The 24,034-nt window shown below is 43.2% G+C and overlaps 1 protein-coding gene and 2 non-coding genes across 3 annotated transcripts in view; all 3 read left to right on the top strand.

The window, feature by feature from the left end:
* Positions 1-24,034, top strand: part of LOC120928271 (transmembrane protease serine 11B-like protein) — an 89,622-nt gene that overhangs the window by 54,675 nt on the left and 10,913 nt on the right. The window contains exons 5-6 of the mRNA XM_040339370.1: positions 6,739-6,806; positions 7,310-7,470. Of these exons, the coding sequence (XP_040195304.1) occupies positions 6,739-6,806; positions 7,310-7,470 (229 nt within the window). The remainder of the gene's footprint in view (positions 1-6,738; positions 6,807-7,309; positions 7,471-24,034) is intronic.
* Positions 14,037-14,253, top strand: LOC120930034. The gene has a single exon (XR_005747568.1). It is a non-coding gene; the product is annotated as a small nucleolar RNA U3 (small nucleolar RNA).
* LOC120930033 lies at positions 16,210-16,426 on the top strand. Its single transcript, XR_005747567.1, has one exon. It is a non-coding gene; the product is annotated as a small nucleolar RNA U3 (small nucleolar RNA).

The following is a 24,034-nucleotide window of genomic DNA, read 5'->3' as shown; positions in this document are numbered from 1 at the left end:
TATTGCAGAGGAAAAAAAGATGGAATCCTAAATTCTGAGGAAAATATAATGGAATCACCATGTACTTTGCAGTTCTAAAACAAACATCTGCATCAGATTACATTCTGAAAAATGATGTCATCATCTCCAAACATCCTTTCGATTAATGGAATAAGAAAAGCGTCCAAAATCTCAATATAGACTTGTGCATTTATTGAAGATTTAATGACTGTCATCTCCCCGTACCTTTACCTGACACCATATCATCAATGAACATCAGGCGGTCGTCTTCATACATTTAAATGGAATGGCACCAAACAAAAGTTCCAGCATCATCACCCTGCCCAATGCAGATTCGTAATTAATTGCTGAATATCACTTTCATCCAGTCATACACAGTCCATGATTGCTTTTCTTTAGCCCACTGTAACCTTGTTTTTCTCTGTTTAGGTGTTAATGATGGTTTTAGTTTGGCTTTTCTGTGTGTAAATCCCATTTCCTTTAGCCGATGTCTTATAATTCAGACATAAACATTGACTTCAGTTTCTGACCATTTTGTTCCTCATTTGTTTTGTTGTGCATTTTCTGTTTTTAAGGTTTTTAAGGTTTTTAAGGCTTGACGTTTTCTAACTTGACGCTTTAATGTCTTCCTTGGTCTACCAGTACGCTTCCCTTGAACAACCTTCCCATTTGATTTGTACTAACGAAAACCATTATTAACACCTAAATAGAAAAAAACAAGGTTACAGTGGGCTAAAAAAAGCAGTCATGGACTGTGGATGACTGGATGAAAGTGATATTCAGCAATAAATTACGAATCTGCATTGGGCAGGGTGATAATGCTGGAACTTTTGTTTGGTGCCATTCCAATTAAATTTATGAAGACCACTGCCTGAAGAAAACATACAAATTTACACAATCATTGATTAGGCTGAGTTCATACTGGAGAACGCAGTTGCTCACAGCAGGAGTCCGGTGTGTCTCCATTCACCGCTTCAGGTCCAATTTTAACCCGAATTTTTGGCTGAATTCGGATCTGAAACAGACCAAAAGACACACAGAACTCCTGTGCGAATCGCACCAGAGCTGCTCTGAAGATGTGTGAACCAGCTCCATAGAGAGCCGGTCAAAATCTCCTGCTATGCCTATTGGAATGCAGGGAAAACCGCATCCAATTCGCAATAGTGTGAACCCAGCCTGATATGGGGTTGCATGTCAGATAAAGGTACGGGGGAGATGACCGTCATTAAATCTTCAATAAATGCACAAGTTTAGTGATGACATCATTTTTCAGGATGTAATCTGATGCAGATGTTTGTTTCAGAACTGCAAAGTAATATGATTCCATAATATTTTTCTTGGAATTAAGTGATTCCATATTTGTTTTCTCTGCTTGATCTGCAAAAACTGTTGCAACTGACTACAGTTTTCTTTCTTTTTTTTTTAACTGTTTCTCAAGCCCTGTACACACGATCGGTCCATCTGATGAGAATGGTCTGAAGGACCGTTGTCATAGGTTACCCGATGAAGCTGACTGATGGTCCGTCGTGCCTACACACCATCGGTTAAAAAAACGATCGTGTCAGAACGCGGTGACGTAAAACACAACGACGTGCTGAAAAAAACTAAGTTCAATGCTTCCAAGCATGCGTCTAATTGATTCTGAGCATGTGTGGATTTTTAACCGATGGTTGTGCCTACTAACGATCGTTTTTTTCCCATTGGTTAGGAATCTATAGGTTAAATTTAAAGCAAGTTGGCTTTTTTTTAACCTATGGGGCCCACACACGATCGGTTTGGACCGATGAAAACGGTCCATCAGACCGTTGTCCTCTGGTTAACCTATCGTGTGTATGAGGCCTTAAAGCCAGAAGATGGGAATGTTAAATGAAAATAGTTTTGAGGCATGTCTGTGATTATTTTTTTGTTCACCATTAAACAATTGAATGAACATTTTCCAAGAGTGGTGATGCCATACTTTTTTGCCAATGGTTGTATATTACCAAAGAGAGTATCTATATACTCACTCAAATCAAATTAGTAATAGGAGTGCCTGGAAAGATGAATCATGCCAAATTGGATGTGGTCAAATCATCCACTGAAGCTAAAGTCCAGAACTGGATCTATGAATCATATGAAAAACAGAGGAAAGAAAGGAGTGGAAGATCTAAGGCAAAAATATGTATACAGTACAGCATCCATTTGTAGTGGGCAAAAAAAAAAAAATCTCTATTCGTATAGCATCCACCTATTAAAAAGTGGCCTCTTTGTACATATTATATAGCATGCCAAATAAAAAGTGTTACTGTACTCGGGTGATTAATGCCTTTATGCGTTATTAGCCACTGAGGGTCAGCAGGAGGAGACTCACAGCTGAATATTCGTGACCATCCTAGCTTCTAATTCTTACCTGGTAATTTCATAAAACATAGGATGTATTCCACTTACATAATCTTTACAATGCTTGTGGAAATAAAGCTTATCATGTGATACAGAACAGGTGCACTTCTGATATATAAGCCAGCAGTGATTACATAGCGCTGCATTGTAGTCATCATAATGGTAGGAGAACTAACCTGTTTGTAAGTACATAATGAAAAGAACAGAGCATTGTAAAATAAATCTGAGACAAGAACATTGGGTAAAAACATTCCCTTCTGAAATGGCAAAGCAGGCATATCTAATCACCACCGGCTTCACCTTTTCAGCCTTCCATCCCACCGTGCTCTTTTTGTATAGACCACTAATGTCGCATCAACTCCCTCCATCTGCATTTTCGGCTTACTCACTGTGTACGTACACCACAGACCTCTTTTTATACATACATCTATTTTTCTCTGACCCTATTTTATTTGGAATGAATATACAATATATTTGTGCAAATTATAAACTTGGTTGTCAAGGTTCGTGTTTTTTCACCTTAATGCATCCTATGCATTAAGGTGAAAAAACACCTGGCAATGATGGCCCCCCTGTTTTACTTACCTGAGCCCGTTCACCTGCTGTGCGTATACCTCTTCTAAAACTGAGTCTGGCCGTTGATTGGCTAGATTGATAGCAGCACAGCTATTGGCTCGTACTGCTGTCAATCACATCCAATGACCCGGTACGCCGGGGGGCGGGGCGGAGTGATACAGTCGGCAGCTATAGCGACTGTCTGTATCACGGGGAGCGCACCTGCAAGCTAAGCCCTTTGGGAGAGAGCTTCCCATGAAGGGGGTTAGCTATTGCAGGGAGGAGCCGAGACAGCTGCCGAGGGACCCCAGAAGACGAGGATTGGGGCCACTCTGTGCAAAACTAACTGCACAGTGGAGGTAAGTATAACATGTTTGTTATTTTAAAAAAAAAAACGAAGCCTTACAACCCCTTTAACGTGATCCTGTATTTGCCCCTTCAGGGCAAAGTAACAAGTTTGTCTTAAAGTGGTTGTAAACCTTTACATATCCAGTGAAGAGATTGGCCTCAGGTGATACACAGAGATTAAACAAATCCTATTACATAAGTTGCACCTGTTTATCTGTAGCCCCCTCTTCTCTACATCTGCTCAAAGTGATGAATTATAAAGCTTGTCTGAGAGTTTAGGAAAAAAGGGGGTGGAGAGCTAAAGTTACAATCTGCAGAGCCCAGTGAGGAGAGCTCTGAGAGCTGATTGGAGGAAAGGAAAGGGGCACCCCCTCTTCACACAACTCACAGGAACAGATCTGAGATCTTCCCTGTCACAATTTTTCTCTTGGTATCAGGAAAACTTGTCAGAAGTGATTCATGCTGATAGCAGAGGAATGAAGTAGCAGATAAAGGTGACAATTGGTGCTCTTAATGGAGACAAGTACAGCACATACTATGGAGGGATATGCTTTGTTCATATTTCATGTCTGAGGTTTAAAGCAGAGATGGTAAGAAGCAAATATTTGTCTTCCTCTTGCTCTGAAGCACAAGTATAGAGGCATGTGTAACCTTTTCCCTTGTTTTCCCACAACACATTTGCCCATTTGCCAGGCCTGAGTGCCCATTCACACCTGAGAATTTTGTTGCACAAATCCCAAAGTGCAAAACTGCTTACAATGAAGAATCTTATTCTCAATTGGCCCTTTCACACCAGAGCATTGTGTTGCTTGTTGCCTGTTGTGTGAAGCTTGAAAAAGTACATGAGCTTCTTTGAGGTAGAATTGCGCTTTGGCCCCACTTAACCCTTTCATTGCCACTGATGTATGCCATATGTTGTTCCTAGTGGGGGGTTTTACACACTCCTGGCTGCTACAGCAGACGGTTGGCTGTACAGCCATCCAATCTCTTCCACACACTCCGGCAACAGTTGACTTTTTTACGCACGCACCCCTGCCATGTTTTCCAGGCTCTGCATTCCCATCGGTGGATCTGAGACCAGCATGGTGGGTGCTGGTGGGTAGAGGGGAGGGGGATAAGCGAACAAACAAACAATTTCCGATCCTCCCTTTCTACCAAGAACCTTCAAATTAAAGCTTGTTTTGTGCATTTTGTATGTGCAACTTGCATTACAGAAGCAGATTCGTGAGATTTTCACCACATTAACATTGAAATAATGTCACTTGAAAAACACATGTAAACACACATTTATCAAGCATATATCAATAAAAGTGCACAGTGTTGCAGTTGGAGGTAATATTCTGTTTTGTTTACACACACTTAGAGCTGACCTGTCAGTAAAAGAAGAAACTGCTCAATGTTTTTGTAAGACATTTGTAAATTGTGGTAGTTGCACGCTATTATGGTAATGGTGTATGGAAAAATTAATAATAATATAATAAGTGAAAACTTGCTGATGGCACTAATTCAGGGGTGCCCAACCAGTGGCCCGCGACCTCCTGCTCTGGGATGGAATAAAATAGAATAGAATACTGTTATTAAAGGTAAGTTAAGTTAAGTTTATTACTAAAGTCACAGAGCCAGATTCTCAGACAATTACACTTGCGCCGCGTATCAGTGATACGCTACGCCGCCGTACCTTACCTGGCGGAATTTCGAATCCTCAGCAATTTCGCGCCGTAAGTTATGGCGGCGTAGTGTATTTCTGTCGGCGGAATTCAAATTGGCGGGTAGGGGGCGTGATTCATTTAAATGAGGCGCGTCCCCGCGCCAAATGAACTGCGCATGCTCCGTTTCAAAATTTCCCGCCGTGCTTTGTGCGAAATGACGTCGCACCGACGTAATTTTTTGAACTTAGACGTGAGTTACGTCCTTTCCTATTCACGGACGACTTACGCAAAAAAAAAATTCAAATTTCGACGCGGGAACGACGGCCATACTTAACATGGCAAGTCTATCTATACGCCGCAAAATAGCAGCTTTAACTATACGCCGGGAAAATCCGACTAGCGACGACGTAAGAGAATGCGATGGCCGCGCGTACCTTCGTGGATCGACGAAAAAAGCGAATTAGCATACCCGACGCGGAAAACGACGCAAACTCCACCCAGCGGGCGCCGAAGTATTGCACCTGATGTCCGAAGGCGTACGAAGCCGTACGCCTGTCGGATCGAAGCCAGAAGCCATCGTATCTTGGTTTGAGGATTCAAACTAAAGATACGACGCAGCAAATTTGAAAGTACGCCGGCGTATCAGTAGATACACCGGCGTACTCGCTCTGTGAATCTAGCCCACAGTGTATATATGGGCATATCTGTTCTGCAGTGGTTACTGTGCTGCTTTCAAACTGATCCACAGGTGCAGATAAGTGCATCTGTGGGTTACCTGCACTGAGCCTAAGGCCCCGTACAGACGACCGAACATACATACCAGCATACATTTGCCCGCCGGGCCTTTTTCGAGCGGGCAAATATTTCTAAACATGTTTAGAAACATGCACGCTGGAATCCTGTCCGTCGGACATGTTTGGTCGTCTGTACAGACCTACCGTACATGTCCGAGCGGCCGCCATCCCTCGCATGCGTCGTATGACTTTGACGCATGCGTGGAAGCATTGAACTGCCAGGGCCGCGCACGTCGCCGCGTCATCGTCGCGGCGACGGCGCGGCCTCGTCACCGCGTACCCTCGGATTTCTGTATGATGGTGTGTACAGCCATCATACAGAAATTCCCGGGCAGACATGTACGCTGAAAACGGTCCGGCGGACCGGTTTTATCGTACATGTTTGCCCGTCTGTACGGGGCCTTAGACTTCTATTACCTGCCAGTTTGGTGTGCTGAGAGTAGAGTGGGCTCTATAGAGTCGAGTGGGCTGTCATCCACCCGCTCCTCTCATTGTGGCCCGCGACCGGTTACCAAGTCGCTTAAGTGGCCCTTGCTCTTCTAAAGGTCGGGCACCCCTGCACTAATTTAACTTGTGATAATAAAATAAAATATCTGTGCAAAATACTGCAGCTGCCACTAATGTGCGCCCACAAAAAAACAATAATCTGTAGCCCAAATACAATATATTATGCAGCACTTTACAAACAAAACTTTGACAACATTATGAGCAATTGACATTTGTTTCCTTTTTCGATTGTAAGCTGTAATGAGCAGGACCCTCTGATTCCTCCTATGTTGAATTTGAAATGTAATTGTAATTGTCTGCCCTCATGTTGTAAAGTGCTGCACAAACTGTTGGCGCTATATAAATCCTGTATAATAATAATAATAATAATTTGTTTCAATGGATGGGCCTAAATCCATCAGTCTACTAGCAGCCTTGGTGGTACCCAACAATCTTTCATTTATATCTATGTGAAGTAAATGTTAATTACTTGCCGTTTCACTGAATTTCTATTTAATTTCTTTCAGCTGAATAATACGTTTAATAACAGTCCACTATACTCAAGCTACAGAAACGCATCTTTGTTTTCACTAAGGTAAAGTTTATCATCTCTTGCAATAGAAAGTATTACCAGCCTTTCTCAACCTATTTAAAATCCCTAGAGGAACCCTTAAATAAAAATGTGTGTGTCAGGGAACCCCTATAACGTTCTAATTAATCTGGGGTCAGTGGGAAAAATGCCCTGAAAATTGGTGGTCAGTGGGACGAATGCTACCCTTACAGATGGCTAAAAAGATCACTGCTGTCACGCCTCTGGCTTTGCCAAATAGAATTGGACCTCAAACCATGAAGGCATCATAAGATGGGAGGTCAATCAGCCACAACTCAAAGAACCCGTGCAACCTCTGGAAGAACCCAAGGTTCCACAAAACCCTGATTGAGAATGGCTGGGATATACCATTTGATGCCCTGGGTTTTTGATCCATGAATGTCACTACATGGGTTCTGCTATGAATATGTGGAATGCCAAAGCTGCATGAGTACAGTGACTGTTGTTTATTGTAGAGGTAATGGGAAATGTCATGATTTATGTTTCAGATCTGGTCCGACCATTGCCTATTTCCAGTTGCTGTTTTGCAACAAAAGCAATACATGGAGTGGAATCAAAGCTGATGCAGTGGCTAAGATCTTGCAAAGTTACAATATAAGCCAGCGGCATGGCAATATATCAATCAATGTGTACAGTGTTGCAGTTGGAGGTAATATTCTGTTTTTTTTATGCGGACTTAGAACCAATCTGTTAGTAAAAGAGGAATCTATTGCCTGGGGGTCCCAAAATCTCCTATTGCCCGGGGGCCCCATAATCTCCTATTGCCCGGGGGCCCCATGAGTTGTCAGTCCGCTCCTGGTTATGAAGCAATACACTGTTTATAAATTTGGGACAGTTGGCAAGTATACCGTGTTTCCCCCGAAAATAAGACCGGGTCTTATATTAATTCTGGCTACAAAAAACACACTAGGGCTTATTTTCAGGGGATGTCTTATTTATTTATGGTATGTACAAAAAAGTTTCTCCCCCTGTCAGCTCTGGAGTCAGCATTGTGAAATTCTGTAATCCCAAAAATAAACCTTTGTTTAACCACTTCCCGCCCGGCCTATGGCCGATTTACGTCCGGGAAGTGGTTACACAATCCTGACAGGACGTCCATGGACGTCCTGCAGGATTTCATGCCGCGCGCGCCCGTGGGGGCGCGCAGCATGGCGATCGGTGATGCGGGGTGTCAGTCTAAAACCCTGCATCTCCGATCTCGGTAAAGAGCCTCCGGCGGAGACTCTTTACCACGTGATCAGCCGTGTCGAATCACGGCTGATCACGATGTAAACAGGAAGAGCCGTTGATGGCTCTTCCTCACTCGCGTCTGACAGACGCGAGTAAAGGAGAGCCGATCGGCGGCTCTCCTGACAGGGGGGGATCGCGCTGATTGTTTATCAGCGCAGCCCCCCTCGGATCGCCACATGGACCACCAGGGTGGGCCAAACACAAAAAAAAAAGCATGAAAAAAAAAAAAAAAGTCTTAAAAAAAAAAAAAATGTTTTTTAAAAAAAAAAAAGATGCCAATCAGTGCCCACAAATGGGCACTGGCTGGCAACATGGGTAGATCAGTGCTGCCCCACAATGTCCATCAGTGCCACCCCACAGTGTCCATCAGTGCCACCCCACAGTGCTCATCCATGCACAGTGCCCACCTATCAGTGCCCATCTGTGCCACCCATAAGTATCCATCAGTGCCATCCATAAGTGCCGCCCATGAGTGCCCATCTGTGCCGCCCATGAGTGCCCATCTGTGCCGCCCATGAGTGCCCATCAGTGCCGCCCATGAGTGCCCATCAGTGCCGCCTATGTGTGCCCATCAGTGCCACCTATGTGTGCCCATCAGTGCCGCCTATGTGTGCCCATCAGTGCCGCATACCAGCGCCGCCAATCAGTGCCACCTCATCTGTGCCCATCAGTACTACCTCATCGATGTCCATCAGTGCCATCTCATCGGTGCCCATCAGTGCCGCCATATCAGTGCCCGTAATTGAAAGAGAAAACTTACTTATTTACAAAAAAATTAACAGAAAAAAATAAAAACTTATTTTTTTTTTCAAAATTTTCAGTATTTTTTTAGTTGTTGCGCAAAAAAAAAATCGCAGAGGTGATCAAATACCACCAAAAGAAAGCTCTATTTGTGGGGAAAAAAGGACGCCAATTTTGTTTGGGAGCCACGTCGCAGGACCGCGCAATTGTCATTCAAAGTGCGACAGTGCCGAAAGCTGAAAATTGGCTTGGGCGGGAAGGTGCGTAAGTGCCTGGTATGGAAGTGGTTAAAGACCTTAAAAAATTATGTAATCCATTCTGTAAAAATATGATATCATGTGCAGTGTGTCTCCTTGTGTGACATTATTGTGGAAAATGCCTTATTTACAGTGCCGCTTGCCGCTCACGTGACCCGCTAGAGCTCTTCTTCCCTACTCCAAATACTGCAGAGGGAGGGGCCAAGATCCCCAATGACGTCAGCCCCACTCTGAGTACTGCAGTGGGAAGGGGCCTTAATAAAGTTTTATTGAAAAAAAAACAGCTGACATCAGCCGGGAGGAGAGGAGAAGAGCTCCTGCAGGCTCACGTGAGCGCCCGGCAGTGCTGTAAATAAGGTATTTTCCATAATAAAGTTACACAAGGAGACACACATTATATAATCTTTTTACAGAACGGATTACATGTTTTTACAAGGACTTTAACTAGGGCTTATATTGCAGCCATCCCAGAAACTCACGCTAGGTCTTATTTTCGGGGTAGGGCTTATTTTCGGAGAAACAGGGTATATACACATATTAACCATGGTTTCAGTACTTTTGTCATTCAATGGCCCAGAAAGAAGAAAATAGGGCAGAGAAAAGTCAGCAGTTCATATCTACAACCTTGGTTCTTATTTTTCAAGGGAGGTTACAAGCACACATGCTATGTTTTACTCTAAAGATTTCCTTTAAATAAATTGGAAACTAATACGTTAAAATGAATGCAAAGACTGTTAAAACATTCCTTTCGCTAGAAAAAAAAAGTAAAAGTAATCTGTAGCAGGACGTGTAAGTACTGTTAAAGCGGTTGTAAACTCACCAAAAGAAAAATGATTTAACCAATATAACAATCTAAGTATTTATTTTGAATAAAATGGGCACTAAGAGTAAGCCCAAAAATCATTCTTACTGTAAAAACACTCTATATTAGAAACACTGCTGCTCTGTAACAGCCGTCGCCATATCAACTGTGGTCTTCCGTGTCTGTATTCTAATATACTTCCGCCCGCATTGAATTTTCCTCTTTGTAATTCCGTGCATGCGCACTGATAGCCGTATCCAAGCCTCTTTTTAGTTTCCGGTTACTACGGAAACAAACATCGGGCGAATCAGAGCCTCCTGTTGCTCGCTTACTTGGAAGCATCACATGATGTCGAGGCTGACGTCGGGGCTGACGTCGACAAGAGGAAATGACGCAGCCCCTTCCTATACACTGCATTAATCCGGCCGGGTCTCCGCTAGCCGGAAAATCTCGACATATAGCGCATGCGCGGGCTACGTCATTGGCCACAAATATACCTATAACTCGCAAGGCAAGCAGGTAAGGAGTCATTCTTCTAACGCAAATAATTATAAAACCTGCAATTGTCCATAGGAAGAAAAGTCATCATATTGGGTTTACAACCGCTTTAAAGTGATAATAAACCCCAAAACAAAAATGTAATATGAATAAAAAACACACACGTGTGCATATTTGTGCAGCTGCTGTCAATTGGGTTATATACGGTAATCCTCAAAAATAACCCAGAAGAGTGTTGGCTCTGTGTGTTAAAACAGCGCTTGCAAAATTAAATAGATCACTATAATATAACATTCAACTCTAAAGTGAAAAAACATTGATCCAAATAGTACGATGCTCAGTCCCAAATGGATTAGTGATAACATCCAATATAAAAAGTCCTTTCAGCATGTATTAAAGTGCCATGCTTTATTTTCAACAATAATCTAATATTCACTCACCAGATGGAATTTACCCTCTTGCAGGGGCGAACTGACCATTCAGGCTGTAACAGGCGCTCTCTCATGCCGTATTGCGTTCCACGCTGGAACGCATACAGCGACCGCGCGATGACGTCATCGCCCGGCGCCACGTGCCTGCTGCCTATAAAGCCTTTTGGCCCCATTCAAACGGGGTCCTGTTATGTTTTTTGGGTGTGTTTTTGCACGCCATAGGCTTTTCAATAGTAAAAAAAAAAAAAAGGAGTCAAAATCGCTTAGTGGTCACCCAGGGACCAGAGAGTATCCTCCAGCCACTCTCCGGTATCCTTTCTTTATGATGGTGTCACTACTAACTCCAGTGGCAAGATTTTATTGGTGGAGAAAGAAAGACAAGGGCAGGCTTCTCATAGCGTAAAACTGTTTTAAATTTTATATAAAAGCATCTATTTACATACATAAAAACTCCAAACATAGGCATCCACCCTATGCATTAAGAGCACGTGACTGCTAAGCATTTGCATGCATCCCACCTGCACTGAGAGTTACGCACTGTGCATTCCAACTTGATGCATTCCGTCATTACGTGACATCTTCAGAAGCTGTCACAATGTAGAGTATAAGATTTCATATCATCTGTGCCCAGTCTTGCCACAAAGAGTTAATCCAGCTCTGAGCAATCCTCTTTTCTTTTTTCAGTAAGATAAACGGACAAACAGGCATTATTTTTTAATTCCCACCCCCCGCCTTTTCTGAAGTCATGTGGTTACTTTTCTGGATTTTGACTGGATGTTAGTGATCATAGCAGAATTTAGTGTAAGGAAAATGTATGTTGACAAGGGGAGTGTAGAGGTGGGCGGGGAGTCTATTGACATTACTACTCCGCCCACAGAGCTCCAGACAACAGACCCACTCACAGAATATACAGTTTTTCAGTTCTTACAACAGACAGATGGGAGACATTTGACAGGTAAGGATACATGCAGGAGGCATCTATATCCTTATAGATCAGCACTATGGCAGTCGTTTAGAAAGGATGAGAGTGGGTTTACATCCACTTTAAAATTATCTTCCAGCTCCGAAATGTCAGAGCTGCAGGCTTTCCGATCTTCACCTGTCTTGCTTCCGGCTTTGCGGACTCCAGCTCTGTGACTGTCTGGAGCCGTGATGACGTCACATCATGAAGTTGATGGGCAGCAAAATAAACCTCACATATTTTGCATTTTTACCGCTTAACCCAACTGCATGCCTAAATGAAGCCTAATGCCGCGTACACACCATCACTTTATGTGATGAAAAAAAATGACGTTTTTAAAAACGTCACTTTAATTGACTGTGTGTGGGGGAAAACGTCGTTTTATGTCTTGTAAAAAACGACCAAAAAAAATTGAAGCATGCTTCAATTTTATGTGTCGTTTTTCAAAAGTGCACTTTTTACTTCACAGAAATTGACCGTGTGTAGCAAAAAACGTCGTTTTCTAAGACGTTTTTTCATCCGCGCATGCCCAGAAGCTACTTATGAAGCGAGCTTCAATGGTAAAACGTGGTGGAACGTAACCTCACTTTGCAAGATCATTGTGAGAAAAACGATGGTGTGTAGGCAACTTCGTCTTTGAAAATTGAAGTTTCAAAAACGTCATTTTTTACTTCACAGAAAATGTCGTTTTTTTCCATCACATAAAGTGATGGTGTGTATGCGGCATAAGGCTAGCTTCACACTTGTGCGGATGGTTGTGGGTGTAAATTGCACATGTTCCCTCACCTGCAAGCACCCACAGCCAAAACGCACTGCTCTTTTGCAGACACGTGGGGGATGCCACTCATTCTTAATGGCGCTCCCACACATCTGAAAACGCAAAACACATTTTCAAGTGGAGAAATCACATGGTACAAAAGCACCATGCAATTTCTGTGTGGCTGTGATTGTAAAAGGGTGTAGGGGCCTTTTCCCTGCTAATTCCTGCAGGTACAGGAGCCGATCGGGACATACATCACTTGAAGTAGCATGATTTCATAGTAGTGCGACTTGGAAGACATCTATGTGACTTCAGGCACAGATGTCTATGCAAGTCGCAACTGAATTTGCCAAATGTAGTGCAGGAAATGCTTTCCACAATCAGTGCAGCACCGCTTCCACTGTGGACAATAGAGTGCGACTTGTCAAGCAATTTGTAATGGTCAAATTGCATGATAAGTCACACTGGTGTGGCTGGGGGCTTAGTGACTTAATCCCAGAACCATTGCAAATGCAAAAATAATGCAAAGCATAAGGTATATAGCAAAGTACATACATACATACAAACGTGTGTGTGTATATATATACATATATATATATATATATATATATATATATATATATATATATATATATATATATACACACACACACACACTACAGTATATACTGTATGAGATATATATATAAATACACACGCACACACTGTATACTGTAATATATATATATATATATATATATATATATATACACACACACACACTGTATACGATATATATATATATATATATATATATATATATATATATATCTATATCTCATACAGTATACAGTGTGTGTGTGTGTGTGTGTATATAATATATATATTATTTTTTCTAAGTAAAAATAAATATCACATCAGCCACTATTTGATCTGACAGCTTTTCAGATCCTTAAACCCCTGTTTTATATACCATTATATACCATGTTGTACAAAATTTACATCATTTGTCTATTCTGATTTATACAGATTTATATAGAAGCACAGTTTTTTGTAAATATACACATATATATATATATATAAAACAAATACTGTATCTGAGTAAATCTACTATGTACTTCTATGCAGCTCATAAACAACACAGTCTAATCAGGAAACACAGTACAAAACTTCAATCACGCACAGTAATGAGACTATGTAGCAACACGTCCTACCCTCTACTTATCTGCTATGTAGCACATTCCGCTGGTTTAGACACAGCCTACTCAGATAACTTGGACAGTCTGATTGGTCGGTGGGAGTGGTGTATGTAAATCACACCCAGATTGCAGTGCTGATTGTTTGCGGCATTGCTGTGCTGATTTTAATCTTTTTTTCCTAATAATATAAAGATATGTTGTACAGAATAAAATGTGAAGTCTTCAAGATATATGTGCCTTATAAAGTACATTGAGAACAACATAAAAATAGTAGTTATTGTCACGACAGAATTTCTCTCCACAATGTGACCAAGCAGTTTCTAAGGTCTGGCCGCAGTTGGGGGCTGTGTATTAGTTAAGACTATACTTTCAGGGATCATTTCTATAGTTTTTGACTGTCGAAATGTGCTCTAAAGTGTACAAACTCACCAACCACGATGAGGAGCTGTGGTGTTTTCTCCTGAGCGCGATGTGAGTTAGTAATGCTGTTTTATTGCAGCTGTTACTTACTATAGATGAACGCACCTCTCTTCTTCCATGGAGAGTAGGAGGGAGAGAACACAAGCTGAGTGGTTTGAAATCATTGTAAAAATTAGATTCAATATTGCTGCACCTTTCTTACTGATTCAGTGAGTTTGGATGGTGTGTATTCATTGTATCATCCACCTTCTGATACATCTCTCCATATCAGAACAGTATTGTTTTACTGAAATTACTTTAACCTCCTGGGACCCGCGCTATAGTCAAATAACGGTCCCAAAATCCAAGTGGACGTCAATTGACGTCCGCTCCAGAGCGCGCAGCGGGGAACTTCTGTGTTGGCCGTGTCCCTTGGACACAGCCAATTACAGATCGCCACGAACGGCCAATCAGAGTGGCCGTTTGCGATGCGATCTGTGCGGCCAATGAGAGATGATCTCATATGTAAACATATGAGATCATCTCTTATTGCCGTTTTACACAGAGACAGCCTTGCTGTCTCTGGAGAGGAGACCGATCTGTGTCCCTTGTACATAGGGACACAGATCGGTCACCCCCCCCTCCACCTACAGTTAGAACACTATATAGGGTACACATTTAACCCCTTCCTCACCCCCTAGTGTTAACCCCTTCAATGCCAGTCACATTTCTACTGTAATTAGTGCATATTTATAGCACTGATCGCAGTATAAATGTGAATGGCGCCAAAAATGTGTCAAAAGTGTCCGATGTGTCTGCCATAATGTCGCAGTCCCAATAAAAATCGCAGATCGCCGCCATTTCTAGTAAAAAAAATAAATATTAAAAAATAATAATTCTGTCCCCTATTTTGTAGGCGCTATAACTTTTGCGCAAACCAGTCGCTTATTGCGATTTTTTTTTACCAAAAATATGTAGAAGAATACGAGAAAAATATGTGTTTTTTTTTTTTTTAAATTGGGATATTTATTATAGCAACAAGTAAAAAATATTGTATTTTTTTCAAAATTGTCGCTCTTTTTTGTTTATAGCGCAAAAAATAAAAGCCGCACAGGCGATCAAATACCACCAAAAGAAAGCTCTATTTGTGGGGAAAAAAGGACGTCAATTTTGTTTGGGAGCCACGTCGCACGACCGCGCAATTGTTAGTTAAAGCGTCACAGTGCCGGAAGCTGAAATTTCACCTGGGCAGGAGGGGGGTATATGTGCCCAGTAAGCAAGTGGTTAAACTCCCAGAAACAACTGAGTACTAGTATGTGATTTTTTTTTTTACTAACATACAATTTTCCAGGACAAGCTTTCTGGGTCCCCTTTCTCCTGGTCCATACAGTACTAATTCACAAAAGTTTTGTGCTCCTTTCACACTTGTGCCCTCTCAAAGTGGCAATTTTTATGCAGCTTGAAGCAATGCACACACACTGTATACTGTGTGATATATATATATATATATATATATATATTATTATTATTATTATTATTTTTTTCTAAGTAAAAATACATATCACATCAGCCACTATTTGATCTGACAGCTTTTCAGTTTAAATCATTTGCCTATTCTGATTTATACAGATTTATATAGAAGCACAGTTTTTTGTAAAAATATATATACTTTATGTGAGTAAATTCTACGGTGTACTTCTATGCAGCTCATAAACAACACAGTCTATTCAGGAAACACAGTACAAAACATCAATCACGCACAGTAATGAGACTATGTAGCAACACGTCCTACCCTCTACTTATCTGCTATGTAGCACATTCCGCTGGTTTAGACACAGCCTACTCAAATAACTTGGACAGTCTGATTGGTCGGTGGGAGTGGTGTATGTAAATCACACCCAGATTGCAGTGCTGATTGTTTGCTGCATTGCTGTGCTGTTTTTAGTCTCTTTCCTAATAATATAAAGATATTTTGTACAGAATAAAATGTGAAGCATTCAAGATATATGTGCCTTATAAAGTACATTGAGAACAACATAAAAATAGTAGTTATTGTCACAACAGAATTTCTCTCCACAATGTGACCAAGCAGTTGCTAAGGTCTGGCCGCAGTTGGTGCTGTGTATTAGGTAAGACTATACTTTCAGGGATCATTTCTATAGTTTTTGACTGTCGAAATGTGCTCTAAAGTGTACAAACTCACCAACCACGATGAGGAGCTGTGGTGTTTTCTCCTGAGCGCGATGTGAGTTAGTAATGCTGTTTTATTGCAGCTGTTACTGACTATAGATGAACGCACCTCTCTTCTTCCATGGAGAGTAGGAGGGAGAGAACACAAGCTGAGTGGTTTGAAATCATTGTAAAAATTAGATTCAATATTGCTGCTTTTTGGTTGAAAAAATAAAGGTTCACACGCCCTAAGCTTTATTGAACTGCCAATGGATGCACAGAGGTGGGGGTTATAGGGGTTGTAAAGGTTTGTTTTTTATTTTCTAAATAGGTTCCTTTAAAGCGGTGGTTCACCCTCATTAACAACATTCTAGCATTAAATTAAGCATAGTAGCGCGAGCTACAGTATGCCTTTATTTATTTTTTTAGCCCCGTTCTCACTGTTTAATCCTATAGTGAAGATTCCGACTCCCCGCGGGGAATGGGCGTTCCTATCCAGAGGGAAGATGATTGACGGCCGGCTATGGCACGTCACGCTCCCCGAAGATAGCCGAAGTAGGTCTCGGCTCTTCACGGCGCCTGAGCACAGACTATGCGCAGGCGCCGTGAAGAGCCAAGTCCTATTTCGGCTATTTCCGGAGAAGCGTGACGCGCCAGAGCCGGCCGTCAATCATCTTCCCTCTGGATAGGAACGCCCATTCCCCGCGGGGAGTCTGAATCTTCACTATAGGATTAAACAGTGAGTACGGGGCTAAACAAATAAATAAAGGCATACTGTAGCTCGCGCTACTATGCCTAATTTAATGCTAGAAAAAAAAAATTGTAGGGTGAACCCCCTCCTTAAGCTAGTGCATTGTTTGTTCACTTACCTTTTCCTTCGATTTCCCTTCTAAATGTTTTTTTTCTTTGTTTTCTTTGTCCAAATTTCTCACTTCCTGTTCCTCCTCAGTAAGGTGTTCTAATTGACTTTCCACCGCTCGGATGATGGTGGAAAGCTTACTGAGGAGAAACAGGAAGTGAGAAATTCAAACAAAGAAAAAAAACATTTAGAAGGGAAATCGAAGGAAAAGGTAAGTGAACCAACAATGCACTAGCTTAATGGAACCTATTTAGTAAATAAAAGACGATCCTTTACAACCCCTTTAATCTTCAGACGTCCTCTTCCTCCTTAAAGGGGTTGTAAAGGAAAACATTTTTTTCTTTAAATAGCTTCCTTTACCTTAGTGCAGTCCTCCTTCACTTACCTTATCTTTCCATTTTGCTTTTAAATGTCCTTATTTCTTCTGAGAAATGCTCACTTCCTGTTCTTCTGTCTGTAACTCAACACCGTAATGCGAGGCTTTCTCCCTGGTGTGGAGTTTTTTGGGTGTGTTTTGCACGCCATGGGCTTTTCAATAGAAAAATTGGTTGTTAGGATATCGCTTCTCGGCCTTTTGGCTAAGATCAAGTGTAGTTCTGCTGCATTGTGACTTAGTCAGGAGGTGCTCGAGGTACCCGACGGTCGGCCTGGGGGGGAACGTTCCTTTTCGGAGGACCCCCCCTTGCTGCAATTGGCCTTAAGCTAAGTCCCTGAGCAATGGGAAGCGATCGCCCTTCTAAAGGCGGTCGGAGCGTGTCTTAGGGGTCCCCCTGGACGGAGGAAGAGGCGTGGTGCCTTGTTGGTACCAAAATGGCGACCCGTGGGATGCGGGATTCTCTACGGTTCCTCGTGAAGCCGGAGTTCAAGGTGGAAGTCAGTCTGCGGATGATCGTGGTCGATGTTTTGATGGAGTTCCTGGACCTACGTGTAAGGGATATTGTTTGTTTGCAAGATTTTCCTCAGCAGAGGTTATATGATGTTACTCTCTCTTCTACCGAGATGTGCTGGAATGTATATGAAAAGGTGAGGAATGCAGAAAATGAATTGTTGAAGAAGATGGAGGTCATACCTTTATTTATGCAGGAAGAGAAGGCAATAGTTGTTCATATGTATAATCCCTTCGCTGATGTGAACCTTGTTAAGGCCTTTCTGAATAACTATTGTGAGGACTTGCGTGGTGGGGACAAGGTTCTGAATAAATTTGATATATGGACCGGTAAATACAGGTTCTATGGAAAATTTCACCCAGCCCCAGACTGTGTTGGCGGGGTGAGGAGGCCCCCTGCGGTGTTCAATATCGGTGGGGAAAGGGGTTTTCTCCTTTGTCCTGGGCAACCAGTTTATTGTAGGAAATGCTCTGTTTATGGCCACACCAGTGCAGATTGTGACCAGGGGTTTAAATGCAGATTTTGTGGGACTGAGGATCATGCCCCTAGAGATTGCAGACAGAAAAAGATGTGTGACATTTGTAAAAAAAAGGGTCATCTTGCGAGACAATGTGAAGAATACACTGCAGCAAAGATGAACACGGAGCTCAACAGGAAGGTGGCCAGGAATCTTGCTAATGAGGAGAGGGAGCAGCAGAGGTTGGCACATATAGCTCGGAGGGAAGCTAGCAGAACTAGGCCTGCGGATGTGGGCCATCCTGCTGCGTCCTCAGGGTGTGAAACCAATGACGCTGCACCTGCAGGTCAGGCTGAGGCAGTGAACAGTAAGGTCGGCGCTGCTGCTACTGTGGTTACAGGGGCCGGCGCCAGTACTGATTCTGGGAGCCTCAATGCCGCTGTAGGGGAAGGAACCAGTGTGGCTCAGGATCATCAGGAAGTGAAGGAGGATGGAGCCGCGGCGGGTCAACAGGACAGCGGTTCGGAGGAAGAACAGAGGAGTCCTGCAATGTCATGCCTTGAACATCTCTCTGATCTGATGAGCGGGCTGTCATCTAGTGCGGAGGAGGAGGGGGAGGAAGGTGATGAAGAAATGGACAGCGACGAGAGTTTGGAGTGTGGGCAGCGATTGGTGATCTCTATGGATGAGACTGCGCAATCCTTCATTAAAAGACCTCGGGAGGAAGGTGCAGGAGGGGGAGGGAAGGTGAATCCCTTCCCGACAATGGAGGCTCTGGATCAGAGTCTGCCAGTTCTCCTTTTACTAGGAAAAGGTTGACTTATGCTAACGTGGCAAGCAAAGGGTTGGAGGAAGGTAAGCGCTTTTAATAAGTTGTCGATATGGCTGTACAAACCTTTTTGATTTATTTTTTATGGCATTGACTGTGAGTTCCGTGAATGTCAGGAGTATATGTTCAGGGTGGAGGAGGGAGGCGGTTTTTGACTACTTGGAAGGCGTGTGCTCGGATATTATTTGTGTTCAGGAGTGCGGTATTGAAAGAGCCTTATGTGAAGAGTGGAAACATGGGGCGTCTGTGTGGTCTCCCATGTGTGAATCCAGGAATGAAGGAGTGGGGATTCTTATAAAGAGCCCATATATCCATGTTATATCCCATGAGGTGGTGGCACGGGGGGTTACAAATTGCGGTTTTGTAGGTGGCGGGAAAGGAATTTAAGTTAATTAAATGTTATGCATCAGCGGAAAAAAAGGAGCGTGTGATATTTTTTAACATGCTCAAGTTGTGGTTGCCTGGTAGAATCCCAACTATGCTGGTTGGGGATTTTAATTGCGTGAGGAGGAGTGAGGAAAGACAGGGTGCGAGTTTGGAGAGTGGTACTGATGTGACCTCTAAAGCTCTGAATGAGGTAGTGAATGATTTTCATCTCCAAGATACTGCTATGATTGTGCAGAAAAATGATCTTTCTTTTCAGATAAGGGATCAGTTAGGTCCAGGATCGATTTTATTTTTGTATCCCTGGCTTTCAAAATCGTTGGGTATCATGTAGACCCGGTACCCTTCTCAGATCACGCAATAGTCTCAGGCTCTTTTTGCCTGGATGATACCAAGATGTGTGGGAGGGGTGTGTGGAAGCTTAATGTTTCTTTTCTAAAGAAGGAGGGTTTTTTTATAAAATTTAAGGATTTTTTTGAGTACCTTACCTATAAAAAATTTAGGTTTGATGACATTTTGGAATGGTGGGATTGGGCAAAAATCAGGATTGGTGGTTTCTTTAGGAAACTGGGTGTGGAGGCGGCTAAGAGAAGGCATGAGGAGGAAAGGAGGTTGGTGGATAGGATGCATTCCTTATTTCAGTGCAAAAGGATGGGGGTGGATGTGAAGGAAGAACTGAAAGAGGTACGTGAGGCCCGGAATGAGATGATTAAGGAGCGTGGGAAAGGCATTGTCTTTAGAGCTAAAATCCAGGAACTGGAGGAAGATGAACAATGTTCCACGTACTTCTTTAAGAAGTCCTTTGGTCCAAAGAAGATGTTCCAGTCGGTGCTGGAAGGAGATGAGGAAGTGAACGGTGACAGAATGGTAGAGTCTATCAAATCCTTTTATGCGGATAGCTATGGTGGTGGTGCGACGGACGAAGAAATGTGGGAATAATGTGAGGTGGTGAGAGGGAATTTGAGTATGGAAGATGCAGAGATGTTGCTGGAACCAGTGAAGGAGGAAGAAGTGGAGAAGGTGGTCAAGAACATGAGAAGGAACAAGACCCCTGGAGGGGATGGCTTACCCATCGAGTTCTATGCAGACTTCTGGCCCGTGTTGAAGGACGAGCTATGTGAAGTGGTGAGAACCTGTATAGAAGAGAAAAGAATATCAAAATCAATGAAGGGGATAATTACCTTACTGTATAAAAAAACAGGAGATCAACGTGATATACGGAATTGGCATCCAATAACGCTTCTCAATAGTGACTACAAAATTTTTGCAAAGTTATTGGCTGATAGGATGAGGACAGTGGTAGATAGCATTGTTGGAGAATGGCAAGTCTGTGCTGTTCCTGGATGGAGGATCTCTGACAACTTGATCCTCCTAAGGGATCTGATATACTATGTCCAATGTAACAACATGCCTTTGGCGGTGGCAAGCATCGACCTGGAGGAGGCATATGACCGTGTAACCCACAAGTATCTTTTTACTGTACTAAGGCACATAGGGGTGCCTGATGATTTTGTTAAAATGGTGGAATGCCTGTACCAAGGCATTATTAGTCAGGTCCTGGTCAACGGGAAGTTGTCAGGGTAGGTGGAGGTGAGGTTGGGGGTAAGGCAGGGGTGTTCCCTGTCACCTGTCGCCTTCATCTGCGTAATTGAGCCTCTTTAAAGGCATGTTGCACAGGACAAGTGCTTCAGGGAAGTATTTGTGCCAGGTTGTGGGAACGAACCAGTTAAGGCCCTCTGTTACATGGATGATATCAACTTTCTATGTAACACGGCAAGAGATGTGATGAGAGCAGAGCTCCAGCTTGGCATTTTTGGGGCAATTTCTGGCCTGCGTGTCAACTGGGGCAAAAGTAGTGTATGTGTCCTGAGTGGCACATGCGATACATCTAAGAGCAAGCTGAAGACTGTACAGGAGGTGGACATATTAGGAGTACATTTTGAGAGAGATCTAATAAACCATGTTAACACCGCTAAATGTGCTGAGAAGATTGAGAGGAAATTGTGTTTGTGGAAAACTATCCCTGTCTGGGAAAAACTTGGTAGTCAAAGCTGTGATTCTCCCCTTATTGTTGTATTGCTCTGTAATTTTCCCACCGAACAAGAGATGGGTGCAGAAGATTACAAGATCTTTATTCGTTTTCTTTTGGGGCTCCAAAATGGAGAAGGTGTCTAGGGAGGTGGTGATGAAGAGTATACAGCTGGGTGGATACAACTTTCCTAACATTGGCCTTTTTCTAGAGGTCCAGTGGTGGTTGGTCCACCTCAGAACCTTTCTCGCAGGTGGGAAAGCAGCGGCCTTAATGCACTATTTGATTGGATGGCCCTTGCTGAGGTGGGGGTGGTGTGAGAGAGATCTCACGAGACCCATGTCTTTGTTATCGCCAGCGTACTATTTAAAAAGGAAATTAGACTAACAAATTACAGGAGTTGGGGGAGGGAGCTCGTAAGAAAGAGTGCTTGTGGATGTGGCTAAGAAGAGTTGAACTGCCAACCAATATTTTCGGTCTAAGCCTAAAAAAAGCTGAGCTTTGTTGGAAAAATTTATTTTTTAAAGGCGTAACTAATAAGCAGCGGGAGGTGGTGTGGTTAGCGTTACATAATTGTTTGCCCACAATGTCTTTTCTAAAATCCAGAGATCTGGTGAGGAGGGAGGTATACCCTAGAGATGGGTGTATGGAGGTTGCGAGCTTTGTGAGAAGGGTGGTGGAGGTGGATGTTGTGTCGCTCGAAAAAATGTGTTTTTGGATTGGTGGAAGGAAGTAAGAAAAAGCAACGCAAGATGTTTGTTGTGTCTACTGTGATAAGGGAAGCGATGTGGGAAACACGGTGTGCCTTGGAGAAAGATTGCATGGATTGGGTGATGGCAAAAATGTTTTATGTTCTGGCGGTGGAAAGGAGGAGTATGGGGGAGGAGGAGGCAAATGTGTTTTGGAACTGTGAGAAGTGGCGGGTGGGGGAAGGATAGGATGTATTTTTTACTGTGTATGAAATTTTATTCATGATTTTACCCTTTTTACGTTTTGTTATGCTAGTATGATGCAAATAACATGGCTCTGGTGTTGGTACGGTGCTGAGATATGCTTGAGTCTGTGATTCAGTCTGAGTAGCGTTTAAGAAAAAAAAAAACTGTTCTTATCAGTTGCCAGGAGGTGGTGCTATGCTAACCGTGCCTAGTACACGGCAAGGTGGAAAGGGATTGCGGTGGCCGATGCAGAACCTGCTGGCGTGGAGGTGAAAGCCTTCTGATCGGGACGGAGAAACATGCGGTCGAAGCGGAGGGCCGAAGGTTTTTTACGGCCTTCTGGCTGGTGTTGGTGTTGGCGATGCTCCTATCGGCGTCCAGTGGAGGAATTGGCGAGCCCAGTCTGAGGGGTCTGGGCGAGCCATGCAAATCTGCTGGATTGATGGGGGTCTGGAAGGGTTAGTACCGGTGGAGGCTGCTGGGTATCGGCGGCTCTCCCTGAAAAACCCAGAAGGGCTCTTATTCTGGTAGGAGAGGAGTGCTGCACTGATCCAGTCAGGGGTCAGATGGGAACTGAAAAGCCTATGGTGAATGTCCCCCAAGTGGCAGTTCAGGGGTACCATAATTGCACTTGTGTTCCTCTCAACACTTTTGCTTTTTGGCACCATGGTCACTTCACCATAACACACATTTTTAGCACCTGCCTCTAGGGCTGAGTCTTTTAGCTGGGACCAGAGGAATTTTTGATTCCTGGCCGGAGGGCCGGCCATCGTATTGCATGATGGTCACTTTCACTCTCCCTTATCTTTCTTCTCCCCCACTTTTTGTATTTTTTTGTTTGGTGTCACGTTTGTGACAGTGTGATTAGTAGGGTGCCGGTCCTCGGGCCAGCCCTGACTGTCTTGGGAGTGGGTGGACATGGCCTCCTGGCTTAGTTCGCCTGCTCTCATGGGGTCTCCCTTCGGGGGAGCCCCACCTAGTACTTGGGTGGGTTCTGTTTCGGCAGACCCTCCAAGGAATGGGGTCTGTGTCGGCTTCGGCTGCTCGGACCACTTGAATATCTCAGTCCCCGTCCGGAGCCTAACGCCCCGGGGGAGCAGGGTCAGGTCCTTTGTTATGAAGGACTGATTGACATAACACCCATTGCACGTTTTTGTGTTTCACTCTTTTTCTGCACCGGGTGGAGTTTTTTGGGTGTGTTTTGCACGCCATAGGCTTTTCAATAGAAAAAAACATTGCAAGTGGGCGGTCCACAAGTAATTAATTAGCTCCAACTTTAAAAGATAGAAACTGTTTTAGTTTGAATTTGCGCTGGCATTGCATCATGACGTAAAAGTAAAGTATTTTAGAACTACTTGAATTTGTCACTGTCAGAACCAAAAGTGTCATAGATGCTTCATGAATTTG

This window comes from Rana temporaria, chromosome 2 (assembly GCF_905171775.1).
Source record: "Rana temporaria chromosome 2, aRanTem1.1, whole genome shotgun sequence".
NCBI lineage: Eukaryota > Metazoa > Chordata > Amphibia > Anura > Ranidae > Rana > Rana temporaria.
This window is presented reverse-complemented; position numbering and strand designations above follow the sequence as displayed.